Genomic DNA, 16,670 nt, shown 5'->3' with positions numbered 1-16,670 from the left:
TATTATTAAAGATGAAGGTTTATTCAAAGTAAATGTATGTATTGAGACAATGAATGTCCATTAATGGGTAAAATACAAATCAAGACAATGGCAATGTTGGAAGGACATATTAGAGAAATAAATAATAATAATCAAAACAGGAATAATTTCCTAATGAAACTATGGAAATAATTTCAAATGATGGTTTATTGGTAAGAAATGAATTGAGAAACAAGGATTAAATAACTGCCATCATTTACCTAAATACTATTAACTATGTTGTTGAAAGAGCTGCTGTAATAATGATTAAAATGAGATAAGCACATTGTTTTGAAAGTTTGACAGCTCCACACAAAAGAGTATTTACACTAGGAAGTAAAGTTGATTCAGTGAACACAGGAGATATGATGCTGCTGACGACAGCTGAGTGCTGTACTGAAATAATTTGTGATGAATTGGAATCAAGATTATTATTATTTTAGAATTGTCCTTATACTGGAAACCTTATAGATTGTGCGAATGTCAATTACTGTCCATGTGATAGAGATGTCTTTTATAAGGAGGATCTCTGATGTTGTGATAACCACACATTGTGTCTTCAGATGACCGATTTACTCCACATGGCAGATATGCATGTTATGAATCGTGTCCTGAAGGAACCGATGTTTGATCAGTGGTGGCAAAGGTGCATATGGAGAAGACGCTGGTGTTCTCGTTGAGACACAGTAGGCCGAGGGCGCAGCTTTAAAGACAGCCACACGGCATCTAGAACAGACCGATGTTGAGGTCCACAACGCCGAGGTGATGGTTGACTTAATGGAGAAATACTATGAATCAAGGTTTTCCAGATTATAGGAATCTGCAATACATTGTGAAACAGCTCGAATTACATCCACAGTAGCATATATTCTTGTATTAATAGTTTAATTTGTACTTTGTACTTTTGGTAGAGATGTCAAATTATTCAAATGAATAGTATAAGAGTCATGAAGTAAGAATAAGTCCATTGCCCTTCTCTTGAGATTTATGGAATGTACAATGTTTATAAATTAAAATGCAACAGAAATATATGTGAATTACTGAATTTGTAAAAATAACATTTTTCTGACTTTCCATAAGAGAGCTCAATATTCGATAAGGTGTAGTTATGACATAATGGTTTGCCTGACCAGGCAAAGAAAAAGACATTCATATCCCCTGATTATTTGAATACCTCGCCGTACACACCTCGTAGGTGGCAGGTTTAGATGGATGGGAGCTGAAAACGCAGCACTATACCACTTGCCCCTCAGGAGGAAGAAATTATTGTAACTGACAAACACGATTCTTTTGGCTTCTTTTTGCTTCGCTCTATTGCCAATAGGTGGGGCTGAAGAGACGTTATTAATGTTTTATATAAACTGTATTATGTTTTATATTAATAATAATATGCAGACCAAGCAAAGTAAATGTATTATGGTAGCAACAACCATTTTGCAAGTTGTTCAGGGCATACCCTCTAGACATTCCTGTCAATAATAGAAAGGATCAAACTGCAGAGAGAGAGAGAGGGCCCACAGCTGTTTGTTAAAAGTCTGTTTGTGGACTTAATCTTTTCTCCAGATAGGCAGGAACTGTTTTTGTTAATGAGCGATTGACAGTTGTTAAATAAGATCTGTGGGATCGGACCTTTCCTAGTATATCAAAGGAAGACATCTGTTCTTTGGATCCCACACCTCTTCCGAGGAAGACTACCATGAACATTACAAGGGTCAGAAATCTGACCTCAAGATAACATTCTGGCAAACCCCCAGTGACAGACCCTGGCCACAGACCCACATGCCCTGCAATGTATATAAGGCTGTCCACTTCTGCTGTTCAATAAGTCTCTGCTGAGGTAGAGTTCTTCCATGTCGGACCACTTCCAGGCCTGGCATGTTAAATAAATAAATTTATCATCTATGCATCCAGACTGGGTTCTTCAGTATACAGCATCTGTGGACTGTTCTCTACAAATATTCTATAAGAAAAGTTCCTACATGAAGAAATATGGGAGCAATGAACACATGTTTGAGACAAAAAGTCAATTTTTTCCAATTTTCTGACTGTCATGACGCCCTGTCACAACTTGTGGCAGCATATATAATATTTTTCACTGAGAAAACAAGATTACAATGGAAAGTATCTGTTTAAACACACAGACATTTCTGCAAGCAAATACAAATAGTGTAAACTGAGATTTGTTATAGTGAGGGATCGTTTCAGCTGTACAGAAACCAGGAAGACAAGCGAGAGAGAAATGGAAAGTGAAACTAAAAATATAATTAAATGTGATTAACAACTCGAATACATGTTATTAAAATAAATATATTAAGATGAACAGTGGTAAAACGTCAGTTAAACTGCTCAATCTGTAGAGCTGGGTTGTTGCTTTCAATTGAAAGTCATTTCAAACTGAGATCGAGTGCCACCACGAGTGCATGATGTCCTGTTAACGATGCAACATGGGGGAATGACTTTGTCCTCTTCTCTCTCAGTGAAATCGTAACTTATGCTAACATATTATATACTCAACTGTGTAGAATCGCTGGCTGTATAAAGCAGAATTGAAAGGGTGAACATAAGACGTTTACTGTGCGAGCTACACCCGAAAAAACGGACCTACTCACTGAGGCGCTTAATATTAATAATTGGAGATATTTGCCCCTTAATGAAAAACATTGCATTTACAAGCTATAATTATATATAACGTGCACATCGGTAATCAATGTCACAGTACAATGAAACAAAGTAAGCAACTAAATGAAGTTTAGTGATGGTAACTGTGAATTGAAAAACTGCAGCAGTTCTAAGCTATACAAGTTTTTAGATTGATGTACACAAATGAGACTTGTAGAATAAAGTGTTTACTCATTTATTATGATACTAGAGCTATTGATAGTATTACTAATTTAATTAAAAATGATACATTGAAATCAAATCAGGGAAATTTGATTTCTTGAGATTAATACTGGCTTGTACTTTAACATATTTGACCACAATAGGGGGAACTTGACCATGAAAACGCTGCCAATTTTGTCACAATTTGCCTTAATCTGATTAATATTATTAGGAGTCTGAAACCATACATTTATTGACTGGAATCACCCGGAAGCCTCAATAATTGTCTGCAACGAATACATTTTATTAGTATTATTATGATATTTTTTCTGCCGTTATTTTCAAATGCGTATACAAACAATACACTTGATACAGTGATATACAGCTGTGTAGAGCGATGCCATATGTAATATGGAAGCCATATGTCACATGGGCTGGTGGCCAGATTGGTTTAAGTGACACATTTTGGACAATTTTCAAATGTCTTCTCGTCTGAAACCGCAGGTATGATTGATGTGGAATTTTGTACACATGCCCTTGGCTAGATCCTCCATCAGATTTGTTAAAGGCAATATGATTGATGAAACGAGATGGTTGCCATGAGCCAATCAAATTTCAGCAATGTTTATATTGCATAAGGTGTCAAGAAAAGCAGTTTTGAAGTACATTACAATCTGTTAGAATGAATGGTACTGTGTAAATGTGTACTTGGCCCCTTGCATTGCTGCTTGCAGCTATATTTAGGCTTCCATGCACGAAGTGCTGGAAGCCTATGGTTTCTGTTAGGATTATTAGGCTTCCATGCACGAAGTGCTGGAAGCCTATTGTTTCTATTAGGATTTTTATTATTATTATTAATAGTCTTCCATGCACGAAGTGCTGGAAACCTATTGTTTTGTTAGGATTATTATTATTATTATTACTATTTTAATTTTTTTTTCCTTCCACCAAAACTTCTAATGCCCCTAAAACACTCATACATGCATGAAAACTCACGAAACTCACAAGTGTTGTAGACACATCTTATACCTACAAATTCAGAAAACTGCATATACTGGTGTCATGGTGTTGCTAAATATTGTGATAGGAGTCTAAATTGTGAAATGCAACAGAAATCTTCTTCTCCAAAAACAACGGACACATGCATATGCCACTTCACACACATGCATATCTTATGCCACAATTGCGCTTGTTCTTCAGAAGTTCCCCGGGCGCACGCTTTGTCCGCCATGTAGCATACTCTGATTCCAGCTTTGGTACCCTGTAATCCATGCCACTTATACCTACTGTGACACAAATTGGCATACATGACACTAGTACAGAGTCCTACCAGGGGTGTCAAAGGCTAGTTGCCCCAGTGAAAAACATGGGTGCTGTGGGCCAATGAAAAAAAACATGCGTCACTTCAGACAAGTTACACATTACCTCTACACTGGAATGCAGTATGCACATGAAACTCAGCATTGTCTGTGCATTGAGCATAAACCTGATAATTAAGTTTGTGAGGTACACAGTTAAGCTGCAATGTTGGATTTAACATGTGTCCGCGTGTGAAAATGAAAACAGCTACTACTCCAGAAGTCTAAAGCTCAGTGCCTTGAAACTTTGCATGTATTAGGTAGACACTGCTGTCTATCACATCTACAAGAGGCAAGTAACTGCATTAAACAATATGGCAGCTACAAGAAAATGACTGTGCCCGAACGCAAAATACATGTATTTATAAAAGCATGAAATTGACCCCAGAAAAACCTATAAGCAAAATTCAAATACTAACCAAACTGTGTTACAATATGTCACTTTTAACAGCAAATATATTCAGAACTATAGCCAAATGAACTTAAATTGTCAGTGATTAAACTAGTAGAAAGATCTGTCAAAGTTGATGAAGCCAAGCTGATAGGACACAAAACCTGGCTGCTGCACACCAACCAAAATGACAGCTTCACATGTCAGCCAAATCATGACATTCCTTATGTAGACCTCTACCTCCATCATGTGGCCAGACATGTAAATTGCATTCTGCATCTTGAATGACACAATAATGAAATCTGCACTTATATGTTAGAATTAAGTGAAAAATACAATGGTACCTTACATAATTGAAGCCAGCAATCAAGAAATTGATATTAAAGTCCACTGACTTTGAATACATGCTTCAAATGACAAAAAATGAAACCAGCATGGAAGCCTTAAAAGTTGCATGCAACTTCTAGTTCTTTCTGCTTTACATGATTGTAAACAGCATAATAAATACAAGTTTCTGTTAAGAGATATTAGGAAGAGCTAAACGTGTATAGACATTATATTTAGACAAGCACGTTCCCCTAAGAATACATGTCCATGTGCAACAATAACAATACATATTTGCTATTTAATATTATCATAATCATTTGTGCTAGTATATATGTATTTTAAATGGCACAACACGACTCTCTTAACTTATTACTGTTTCTGCAGATTCGTAGCTGCAAACAATACTTTCTGACATATTATTTATAATTTACTTAGCAGACATCCTTAACCAGGGTAAGTTACAGTTGAAACAAAATACACATTTCACGCTTAATCATCCAGCTACAAATTAGCAGGTTATAATTTAACTGAAGTGTGCACGTTTCAGTCATGGCGTTTATGGACTTATGGATGCATTTATTAAATCAATCCTTAATGTTTTGGGGGAAACCCAGATCTGCTGTATTTATTTATTCATTCATTCAACTTGTAAATGGGCACATGTTAACTAAATCGTGTTCACTTTCCTACTGATTGTCTCTGCGGATTGTCCCTGCACACCATTCACAAAACGACAGCCTGAAACACCGTCCAGTTGGTCATAAAATATTAATAAAATTGGCTGCTACCGATCCCATTATTATCCTTCACTTTATTTTTAACTAGTCACGGCACTGCACCGGGGTCCTGTGAAATCCAAGTTTTTAATACATTCAGATATTAACTGTAAGCAGTCATTGTTTCTGTATGTGGATTTCACTCCATGCTGCTAATAAAACTGTAAAAAAAAAAATTGTGATATCACTTGGCATTTGAGATTATATCTTCCGACATAATGTAGTTGATCTATTCCCTGTCCGTCCGGACGCGTCCGCCAGTGGAAACGGGGCATTAACACTAAAAGCGCCGAGCCGGTCAATTTGACCGATTTGGTTATTAAAATTTGAATGACTCTGTGTTCCTAAATACACTGCGCATACCCGTTCGTGACTTTTCCTAAATATATGTATTAAACATGCATACAGCGTCTTAGCTGCATAAACACAAAAATAAATAAGTTATAAACAGATTTACCAAGAATAGCCAAAATCTGGTTATTTTGTCTGGTCATTTAAATACATAATAAATCAAACATAACGCATAATCCTGCCTTCCCATTACAATAGAGTCAGTCTGGCGCTCCAGTGGCGATCTCTACCTGTCTACAGTCTTTCATGTGCTTGAAAAACACACGCATTGTACAGCATTACAGGTGTTTTCTTACAGCTGATACAGTGATTACCCGCAAATAAACATGGATTGGAAACGGAGACTGAAGAGAGCTCGTTTTGGAAATGCCATGCATGTGAACATGACTGATTCAGGGGCATCAGTGATACTGGGAATGACAGATCATTCGTGGGTTTGTCCCTGTGAAAACACTGCGAGTCAAACGCCAGGTCCAAATGGCACCGAGTGCTTTTAATCTATTGATCAATACGCGATCGCTACTGCACATAGTACAGAGAGCATTAGCGCAGCACATCCACCAAAATAATGATTCAGGACATTATCAGCGGAGGAGCATTTATTGCGATGCTGTATTTTCGTGCAGTAAAAGTGTCACCTGGAGAGGCTGTCACAATGCAGTGTGAGGTACGAGCTCATGCAGGGAAAGTGCAGAAACGTGTCCTGTGTGGACTGTACGAGCTGTCAGGTATGCAGGATAAATATATAGTAAATAGTTTATTGAAATACAAAACTACAGTGAATAAAAGCCGTGTATGTTGAAAACAAAGTTTACACGATGTTGAAAATGTTTACTTTAGTGTACAATTATGTTTTGATAAATGCAATAGTTATTTTTGAACTAAAAAATATTGCTTTTGAGCATTATTCCAATATTTACATTTACACTTGTTTCATTCTCTTATTGTATGCCGTTTATGAGCTTTCTGCTCATTGTAGGCTATATAGTTATTCATGTTTTGACTGGAGTGTGTGCATTTAGAAAAAAGTGCGTTGTTATTTATAGCAATAATATTAATGTTTTATGATCATATTTCAATTTAAATACTACATTTGTGCTATGTAAATGTTGGATTTGATGTTCATGAATAAAATGTATGAGTTTTATACGATGGTTTGCCTTTGATTGTCATATCACAGCTGTTAAAGAGCTATCGGTTACAATGACCGGCTATGGCACTTGTAGGTAGTTTGAAATGCCGGCACTTCTAGTGTTAAGAGTTAGATTGGCTTCCTCCCAGATCATCACACTTACGATCATATTTACACCCTATGCACCCACATAGACAAACATGTCCACCAGACAAAAGAGGGATATCATGTTGCTTGTTTAATAAACTTAATAAAGCATTTGATTCAATTTGGCACAAAGGGCTATATTACAGACTACTCAAAAGTGGTATAGGGGGTTAAGGAAATGATATAATGAATCAATGTATTCGGGAAATAAATGCGGTATAAAAACTGGCAACAAACAAACTGAATTCTTCACTCTGGGGTGTGGCATGAGACAGGGCTGCATTGTTCGATATTTACATGAATTAATTAGCAGTGTTGTTGGAGCAGTCTGCAGCCCCTAGCCTCACTCTCCACCATACTGAGATGAAGTTCCTGCTCTGTACTGTTGACCTGCTACTGCATGGAGCACAGTACACACTACACACACCTGGGCCTGGAGCACAGCACACACTACACACACCTGGGCGTGGAGCACAGCACACACTACACACACCTGGGCCTGAGCATCAGTGCGTCAGGGAGCTTGAATTGTTATGTGGGTCAAAGATACAAAATCCCCAAACAAACTCAATTGCTATCATGCCCTAAACAGAGAATCCACCCTGACAGAGTATCTCTTCACTGTCAGAGATACGAAGCAAAGATGGATCCTGACCCAGTACAGGCTCAGTGACCACAGCCTGGCCAAAGAGACAGGCCAACACCAGCAGACCTGTCTGCCCAGAGAGGAGCGGCGCTGTAGTCTCTTTGAGACAAGAGAGGTGGAGACAGAGATGAAAGAAATACTCCCTAGCATGGGAAACACACTTCAATTAAATCAGCAAGAGGAGATATAATATACATTTTTATGTTGTATTTATTAATTTTTCATTACTGTTTTTCTACTGTTCTGAAAATAATATGATATATACAAGGATGTTATATATACTGTACACCTTTATTATTATTCCTGTTTCTATCTATGATTTGTATCATCTGTAAATGCTTTGGCAATACTTTGTATATGGCATTACAATACAGCACCTTTAATTGAATTGGATTGAGAAAGCGAGGAGGGGGTAAATACTGATACAATGACTGCCTGACTGACAGACTGACTGACTGACTGACAGATACACTGAACGACTAACGGACACCCTGACTGACTGACTGATACAAATTAGCATTTGTCTCTTTCTCTGTACCTGCTGATTGGCGGGAGAGAGAGAGGCTGAGATGGCTTGATGGTGAGGATATAGGGATGTAGAAATGGAGGATGGAGGGATGGAGGGATGAGTACCTCGTGGATCTCCAGCATTCCACACTCCTCTTCACCCCTGATCTATGGAAACAGAGAGAGAGGAAGAGAGAAAGTGTGGAGAGAGACAGACAGAGGGGGTGGAGAGTAATGAATGGAGAGATGAGTGAAGGAATGCAGACAGGTGAATAAGAGTGTAAGAGAGAAAGACTGGCAGTCAAACACTACCTTGGTGCCAACAGTGGCTACAAAAAAACCACAACAAAAAAGAAAGAAACTTAAAAAACCTAAAAAATTGAACAATTCATTAAATTAAATTAAAATTAAACAAAAATAATTTAAAAATGTGAATGTTATCAGGCCCTAAATAGAGATTTTACACTGGCTGAGTATTTCATCAGAGTAAAACATCCCAAAGAAAGGCAAACCCTGACAAAGTACTTCCTGCTGTCCTGCTGAGAATACATTAACACAAGGGATGAGTATTTCCCTCAGTTCTCAATCCCAGTTCCCACACCTGCCTAACTGTAGGAATCTGCCAATCCTTTTAAGAGAGGAGGCTCTGACAGCAGAGTTGGCAGCCCAGTATGTGTGTAGACACTACACAGCAACTCCACTGCTAGCATCCAATTACAAGAGGAGGGCGGGGGGTGTTATAAAGTTTATATTAAGACAGGGGGTGGGTGCGTATTATACTGTCTGTATTAAGAGGGAGGGGGGTGTTATATTGTCTGTATTAAGAGGTAGGGATTATTTGAGGTTATGTGTAATTGTATTGATGTTGCCTGTAAAGGCACTCCTTTTTAAATTTTAATTTGAGAGGAGAGAGGCACACACAGACTCACAAACACACAGACACACGCATACACACTTACAGATACACATACACACACACATACCCACACAGACACACATACATACACACACACACACAAACACTATTGCAAACACACACAGAGACACAGAGATACAAAGAGAAACACAGACACACAGAGACACTCATAAAGACAACTGTGATGAATAAACAATGAGAGGATGAATGGAGAAGGGGGAGGGGGGGAGGGAGGAGAGAGGTAAGGGGCAGAACCATAGAGGGTCACCTGATGCGTTTCCTCCCAGCCATTCTCGTCCGTCACGCCCAGAGCAGCCCTGTGGAACAGCAGGCTCTCACAGCATGAGGTGTCGCCCCCTAGCATCACGGAGTGGTACAGCGGGGTCAGGCCACGCCGATCCTTATAGTTAGGAGAGGCACCCAGCTCCAGCAGAGCCTGAGGGGGGGGGGATAGCGAAAGGCGGAGGAGAGGACAAGAGAGAGGGAGGGAGGAAGGGAGGGAGAGGAAGGGGGAGAGAGATAGCAATATGTGGAGGGGAGGAAGAGATGGAAGGAGGGACGGAGAGGAGGATGGATGGGGAGAGAGGAGGAGGCAAGGAGGGAGATAACAAGGGGAGGAGGGGAGGAAGGGAGGGAAAGAGAGGGGGTTAATATAGACTTAAGCTTAAAGTGGCGTAATTGTGTTTCTGTGTAGTGGCAGTCTAGTAATTGTAGTGGAGCTGCAGTAGCAGTGTAGTAGTTACCAGCAGCGTGGTGTGCTTGTGTGTGTGTAGTAACAGTGTAGTAGTTACCAGAATCGTGGAGTGGTTGTGTGTATAGTAGCAGTGTTGCAGTTACCACCAGCACAGGGTGGCTGTGTGTGTATAGTACAAGTGAAGTGGAGCAATAGTGGTGCTGAATAGATACCAGCAGCGCAGGGTGGTTGTGGGCACGCACGGCCTTGTGCAAGGGGGTCAGGCCATCACGGGAGCGGAAGTCGATGTGCGCACCTCCCAGACACAGCACTCGCAGCCCCCCCACACCACTGTCACACTGCACTGCCAGAGACAGAGGGGTCTCTGAGAGAGGAGGACAGAGGGAAAGAGAGAGGGGTTAAAACACTGAATGACTGGACACTACAGTACATTAACACTGACTGACTGGACATTATAGTAGATTAACACTGACTGACTGGACACTATAGTAGATTAACACTGACTGACTGGACACTAAATTACATTAACACTGACTGACTGGACACTACAGAACATTAACACTGACTTACTGGACACTACAGTACACTAACACTGACTTACTGGACACTGCAATACATTAACGCTGACTGACTGACTGGACAATACAGTACAGTAACATTGACTGACTGGACACACCAGTACATTAATACTGATTGGACAATATAGTACAGTAACATTGACTGACTGTACACTACAGTACATTAACACTGATTTACTGGACACTACAGTATATTAACACTGACTGACTGGACACTACAGTACATTATCATTGACTGGCTAACTGGACACAAGAGTACATGAACACTGACTGGACACTATAGTACTTGAACACTGAATGACTGGACACTGCAGTACACTAACACTGACTGACTGAATACAACAGTACATTAACACTGACTGACTGACTAGACAATACAGTACAGTAACATTGACTGACTGGATAATAGAGTACATGAACACTGAATGACTGGACACTGCAGTACATTGACATTGACTGACTGAACACTATAGTACTTGAACACTGAATGACTGGACACTGCAATATATTAACACTGATTGACTGGACGCTACAGTATATTAACACTGACTGACTAAACACTATAGCAGATTAGCACTGACTGACTGGACACTACAGTACATTAACACTGACTTACTGGACACTGCAGTACATTGACATTGACTGACTAGACACTACAGGACATTAACACTGACTGACTGACTGGACACTGCAGTACATTGACATTAACTGACTGGACACTACAGTACAGTAACATTGACTGACTGGACACTGCAGTACACTAACACTGACTGACTGACTGGACAATACAGTACAGTAACATTGAATGACTGGACACTACAGCATATTAAAAACTGACTGACTGGACACTACAGTACACAAACACTTACTGACTGAACACTACAGTACATTATCATTGACTGACTGACTGGACACTACAGTACAGTAACATTGACTGACTGGACACACCAGTACATTAATACTGACTGACTGACTGACTGGACAATACAGTGCATTAACAATGACTTACTGGACACTACAGTTTATTAACACTGACTGACTGGACACTACAGAACACTAACAATTACTGGCTGAACACTATAGTACATGAACACTGAATGACTGAACACTACAGTACATTAACACTGACTGGACACTACAGTACAGTAACACGGACTGACTGATGACACTGCAGTGCATTAACACTGACTGCCTGGACACTACAGTACAGTAACATTGACTGACTGGACACTATAATACATGAACACTGAATGACTGGACACTACTGTACATTAACACTGACTGACTGGACACCACAGTACATTAGCACTGACTAACTGAACACTACAGTACATTAACACTGACTGGACACTACAGTACAGTAACACAGACTGACTGAACACTAGTCTGTCAGTGTTCATGTACTGACTAAATTGACACTACAGTAAATGAACAACTAATGACTGACTGGACACCACAGTACATTAGCACTGACTAACTGAACACTGCAGTGCATTAACACTGACTGAAAACTACAGTACAGTTACACTGACTGACTGACTGAGAGAGACGCAGCCACACAGCAGACACAACAATTACATATCATTTACATTTTCAATACATCACTCGCTCACCCCCGGAGTCATTGTCATGGAAATTGGGGTCGAGGCCCTTGTCCAGAAACTTGGCCATTTTCTCCACAGATCCACTATGGACATAGTCAATAAACTTCTTCAGACTGGCCTGAGAGAGAGAGAGAGAGAGAGAGAGAGAGCGGAGAGGGACTTGTGTAGTTGCGTAGCTATGTAGTTTTGTAGGTGTGTAGCTGTATAGTTTTGTAGCTGTGAAGTTGTGTAGTTGTGTAGTTGTGTAGGTGTGCATCTGTGTAAATGTGTAGTTGTGTAGGTTTGGCAACTGGGTAGCTGTGAAGCTGTTGAGCCGTGTAGTTGTGTAGGTTTGTAGCTGTGTAGGTGTGTAGTTGTGTAGATGTTTAGCTGTGTAGGTGTGTAGTTGTACCTTGGTGTGCAGTTTGGCCAGCTGCTTCTCATCCAGGTTGGTCTGTTTGTAAACTCGTGTCTTATAGCGGAACTGAGGGAGACAAAACACAACATCAAAATACAACACCACACAACATAACACAGCACTGCACAACATCACAACACTGCACAACATCCCAACACTGCACAAAACACAACACAGCATAGCTCCTCACACAACTACACAATAACACAGCTTCAATTAGTCAGTCAATGTATCAGTCTGTTAGTCAACCAGTCAGTGACTACCAGTCAGTCAGTCAGTGCGTCAGGGTGTCAGTGTATCAATCTGTAAATCAGTCAGTGTACCAGTCAGTCAGTCAGTCAGTTTTCAACTTTCCCAACAGGTCTCCCAAGTAACCTAGTTGTCCCACAAGAGAGAGAGAGCCAGTGTGCAGATCCTAGACCCACTGTACCTCCAGGTATGGCACCCCTCGCTCGAAGGACTGTGGGTAGTCCCTGAGCAGCCGCTCCTCCTGCAGGAACATGGCATGCCGCCCATCGCTGGCAGGCTGGAACAGACCATAGTTGAGGACATCCTGCAGGCTCTCAGTTAGCGAGCACAGCACTTGCCGCTTTGCACACCACACTGAGGCATCTGGGTTAAACCGCAGACACTTCTGCACAGAGAGGGGGAGAGGGAGGGGTGTTAATACAGTATAGACACAATACAGGGAGAGGGGTAGAGGCGGAGGGGGAGATGGGGTGGGTGTTAATACAGTATAAACAATATAGTAAAGGGGGGGCAGAGAGGGAGAGAGGGCAGAGAGGGAGATAAGGGCAGATGGGGAGAGGGGGAGGGGGAGGGAGAGGGAGGGGGTGTTAATACAGTATAGACAGTACAGAGAGGGAAAAACAGAGAGGGAAGGAGCGACGGGGGTTTTAACGCAGTATAGACAGTACAAAGAGAAAGAGAGGAATGGAGAGAGGTAGAGAGAAGGTTAGTACTGACAATAACTGACTGACACTACATTACATTAAATCTGCATTGACAGAGAGTACACTGTAGCATTAGCAATGCTCTGTATTAACCCCCTCTCCTCTATCTCTCTCCCTTTTAGTGTATGTATGTATGTGTATGTGTGTGTGTGTGTGTGCTTAGCCTGACCGTTGCCATGGTAACTCAATCATTAGTGGAGCAAACTGCTGGTTGCTGCAGTAACGGCTCAGGGGTCCCTGGGCGGTAACAGCAAGAGCATATTATGGGATGCCTGTGTGTGTCCGTGAGAGAGAGAGAGAAGGAGAAAGGGGGAGACAGAGGCAGAGAGCATTCATAGAGCATCAATTAATTTTCTTATTGCTCATGTTATATTGCATTACAATTGTAATTATGTATCTGTTGAATGGTATATTGTTTGATCGCCTCAATCAGTTTTTTTTGTAAACAATTGTTTATATGTACATATTCATCTACTTTTATTTATATAAATTGACCTGTTTATTATTAATTGTTTTCCGTAAATATATGTATGCTTATATATCTGTGTCTTTACATGTGAAACTATTTTACATTTATCACTACTGCTTTGGTAATATTTGTACTCGTCATGCCAATAAAGCACTTGAATTTGAATTTGAATTGAATTTAAGAGAGAGAGAGAGAGAGAGAGAGAGAGAGAGAGAGAGAGAGATCAGTGTAGACAGGTAAAAGGTGTTAGAATTGCTGTAAATTATATTATCTGATTCTACCTTAAATGCTCTAATGTAATAGTGGATGATAATTCTATATCATAGCACTTAGAATGTAATAGTACAGTACAGAACACAGTGACACACTGACAGACACACCAACACACTATTATACCGATAGACTGTCAGACTGACACATTGACACACTGACAGACTGATGTACTGACACAGTATTACACCAACAGACTGACAGGGTGGCACATAGACACACTGGCAGACAGACACACTGACACACTTACATTGATACATTAAATGACTTTCTCAAACATGACTGTAGGTGGCAGTAGTGAGACACTCATTAGTCTGTCAGTCAGTCTCCTCTCTGTCCCTCTCTCTCTTCCCCCCCTTCCCCCTCTCTCCCTCTGGTAAATCTCTTCAGGGTAAATATGGTATAAGGAGCATTTAATTAGGTCTACAGGGACATATCCCCCCCTTCCATCCTTCCCACCCTCCCTCTCTGTCCATCTGTCCCTCTCTCCCTCTGACACTCTTTCTGTGTAAAATTAATACCAACAAATATATATAGAGAGTTCTATACTGTGTGTGTCTGTACTGTACTGCACTGTACTATGTGTGTCTGTTCACTAAAGGGTATCTCAGTCTGTGTCTATGTGCTGATTCACAGTGTGGGCAGGACTGTGATTCCCTGATCTCATTAAGGAACAATTAAAATCCAATTAGTGATTATTGAGGATGACCCAGATGACACAGTGTATGGGGATTACACACAGTGAGACAGAGAGAAAGGGAGAGAGGGAGAGGGAGAGTGGGAGAGAGGGAGAGAGAGGAGAATTGAAAGAGAGGGAGAGAGGGAGAAAGTGTGGCAGACAGAAAGAGAGAGAGAAATATGGACAGGGGGAGTGAAGGAGGGAGAGGGAGAGAGGGCAAGTTAATACAGTACAGACACAACCTGACTGACTGACTGACACACGGCCTGCCTCCCAGAAACTCCCCCAAACTAACAACAAGAACCACAACCCAATTAACAAATTAACCAGAAGCCAATTAAACTATTAAGGCACTGACCGTTTGCTTGATGTCTGGAATGCCGATGCGGAATACCATCATGTTAATTTGTGCATCAGCAGGGGGAGGGGCAGAGCTGTGGCTCCTCTCCCTCAGCCGGCCCCTCCCTGCCATGGAGGAAGATGAGGAGTTGGGGCCACTTCCTTGTCCAGCAGGGTTGGTGTTGGTGTTGTGCCCGTGGCTAGGGTTGTGTTTGCTGTAGTGTCCTGGGTTGCTGGGCACCCGATTGCCCCCAGCTACTGTTGGAGCAAGCCGTCCAATCATGCCTGGCCCCTCCCTCCTCCTGCCACCTGGTTGGCTGCCGTGTAGCCCCTCCCCCTCTCTGCCTTGGTCTCCGTCCACTTCCTCGTCCCCTCCCTCCTCCTCTTCTTCCTCTTCCTCTTCTTCCCCCTCCTCTTCCTCCTCCTCTTCTGATCCTTCGCTTCCTGTCTCTGCTCCCCCTCCCCCTCCCCCTCCTCCTCTCGCTCTTCTTCTCCCAAGATTATCCCCTTCCTCTCCCTCTCCTTGTCCTCTTTCTCTTCCTCCTTCACTTTCTTCTTCTATTTCTTCTTCTTCGTCTTCTACCTCTTCCTCCCGGTACCTTCCCAGCATGCTCTGCTGCTCCTCGTCACTGGAGAGGGGGCTCAGAGGCATTGTCATGGCGACCGGGGGCACGTGCACGGCAACGACCCCCGTGACCTCATACCAGGAGAGAGAGTGACACTGAGAGAAAGACAGAGAGAGAGAGAGAGAGAGAGAGAGCGTTAGTACAGTACAATAATCTGTGAAATATTACAGTACAGTATAGACATACAGATCTGTACAGACACACATTGTTCAGTACAAACACACACAGTACTGTACAGACACACTGTACAGTACACACACCCACAGTACAGCACAGACACACAGTACAGACACACAGTAGAAAGAGAGAGAGAGGTATTCCATTCTGACAGACTGGACATAGTGACCCTGAGATCAAGAGGTCATAGCCTTGATAGACAGGAGCAAAGAAGTGCTGCCAGAGAAAATGACACAGTGCTGACTGAGAGACAGAGGGAGAGGAGGGGGGAGAAGGAGAGAGAGAGAGGGAGAGGGAGAGAAGGAGAATGGAAAGAGAGGGAGAGACATAAGATTCTCTTTATCTCTCCCTATTATTGTGTCTCTTTTTTCAATAATTCAATGTAATCCTTTATACAGAGAGGTGGGGGAAGGAAAAAGCAAGTAATGGAATACAGGGAGGGAAGAGATAGTTAGAAAGTGTGAGGGTTAATACAGACTCACTGACTAGCACACT

General features: G+C 41.5%; 1 protein-coding gene across 1 annotated transcript in view; it reads right to left on the bottom strand.

The window, feature by feature from the left end:
* LOC136753003 (SH3 and multiple ankyrin repeat domains protein 1) overlaps positions 1-16,670 on the bottom strand; it is a 49,135-nt gene that overhangs the window by 29,055 nt on the left and 3,410 nt on the right. Inside the window, exons 2-8 of the mRNA XM_066708771.1 lie at positions 15,392-16,093; positions 13,093-13,296; positions 12,657-12,728; positions 12,275-12,383; positions 10,296-10,447; positions 9,658-9,825; positions 8,505-8,641 (exon numbers count right to left, since the gene is read on the bottom strand). Of these exons, the coding sequence (XP_066564868.1) occupies positions 8,505-8,641; positions 9,658-9,825; positions 10,296-10,447; positions 12,275-12,383; positions 12,657-12,728; positions 13,093-13,296; positions 15,392-16,030 (1,481 nt within the window). The 5' untranslated portion in view covers positions 16,031-16,093. The remainder of the gene's footprint in view (positions 1-8,504; positions 8,642-9,657; positions 9,826-10,295; positions 10,448-12,274; positions 12,384-12,656; positions 12,729-13,092; positions 13,297-15,391; positions 16,094-16,670) is intronic.

The sequence above is a fragment of the Amia ocellicauda genome, chromosome 7 (assembly GCF_036373705.1).
Source record: "Amia ocellicauda isolate fAmiCal2 chromosome 7, fAmiCal2.hap1, whole genome shotgun sequence".
In the NCBI taxonomy this organism is placed as follows: domain Eukaryota; kingdom Metazoa; phylum Chordata; class Actinopteri; order Amiiformes; family Amiidae; genus Amia; species Amia ocellicauda.
The sequence above is the reverse complement of the archived record's forward strand: the minus strand, read 5'-3'. Positions and strand labels throughout refer to the sequence as shown.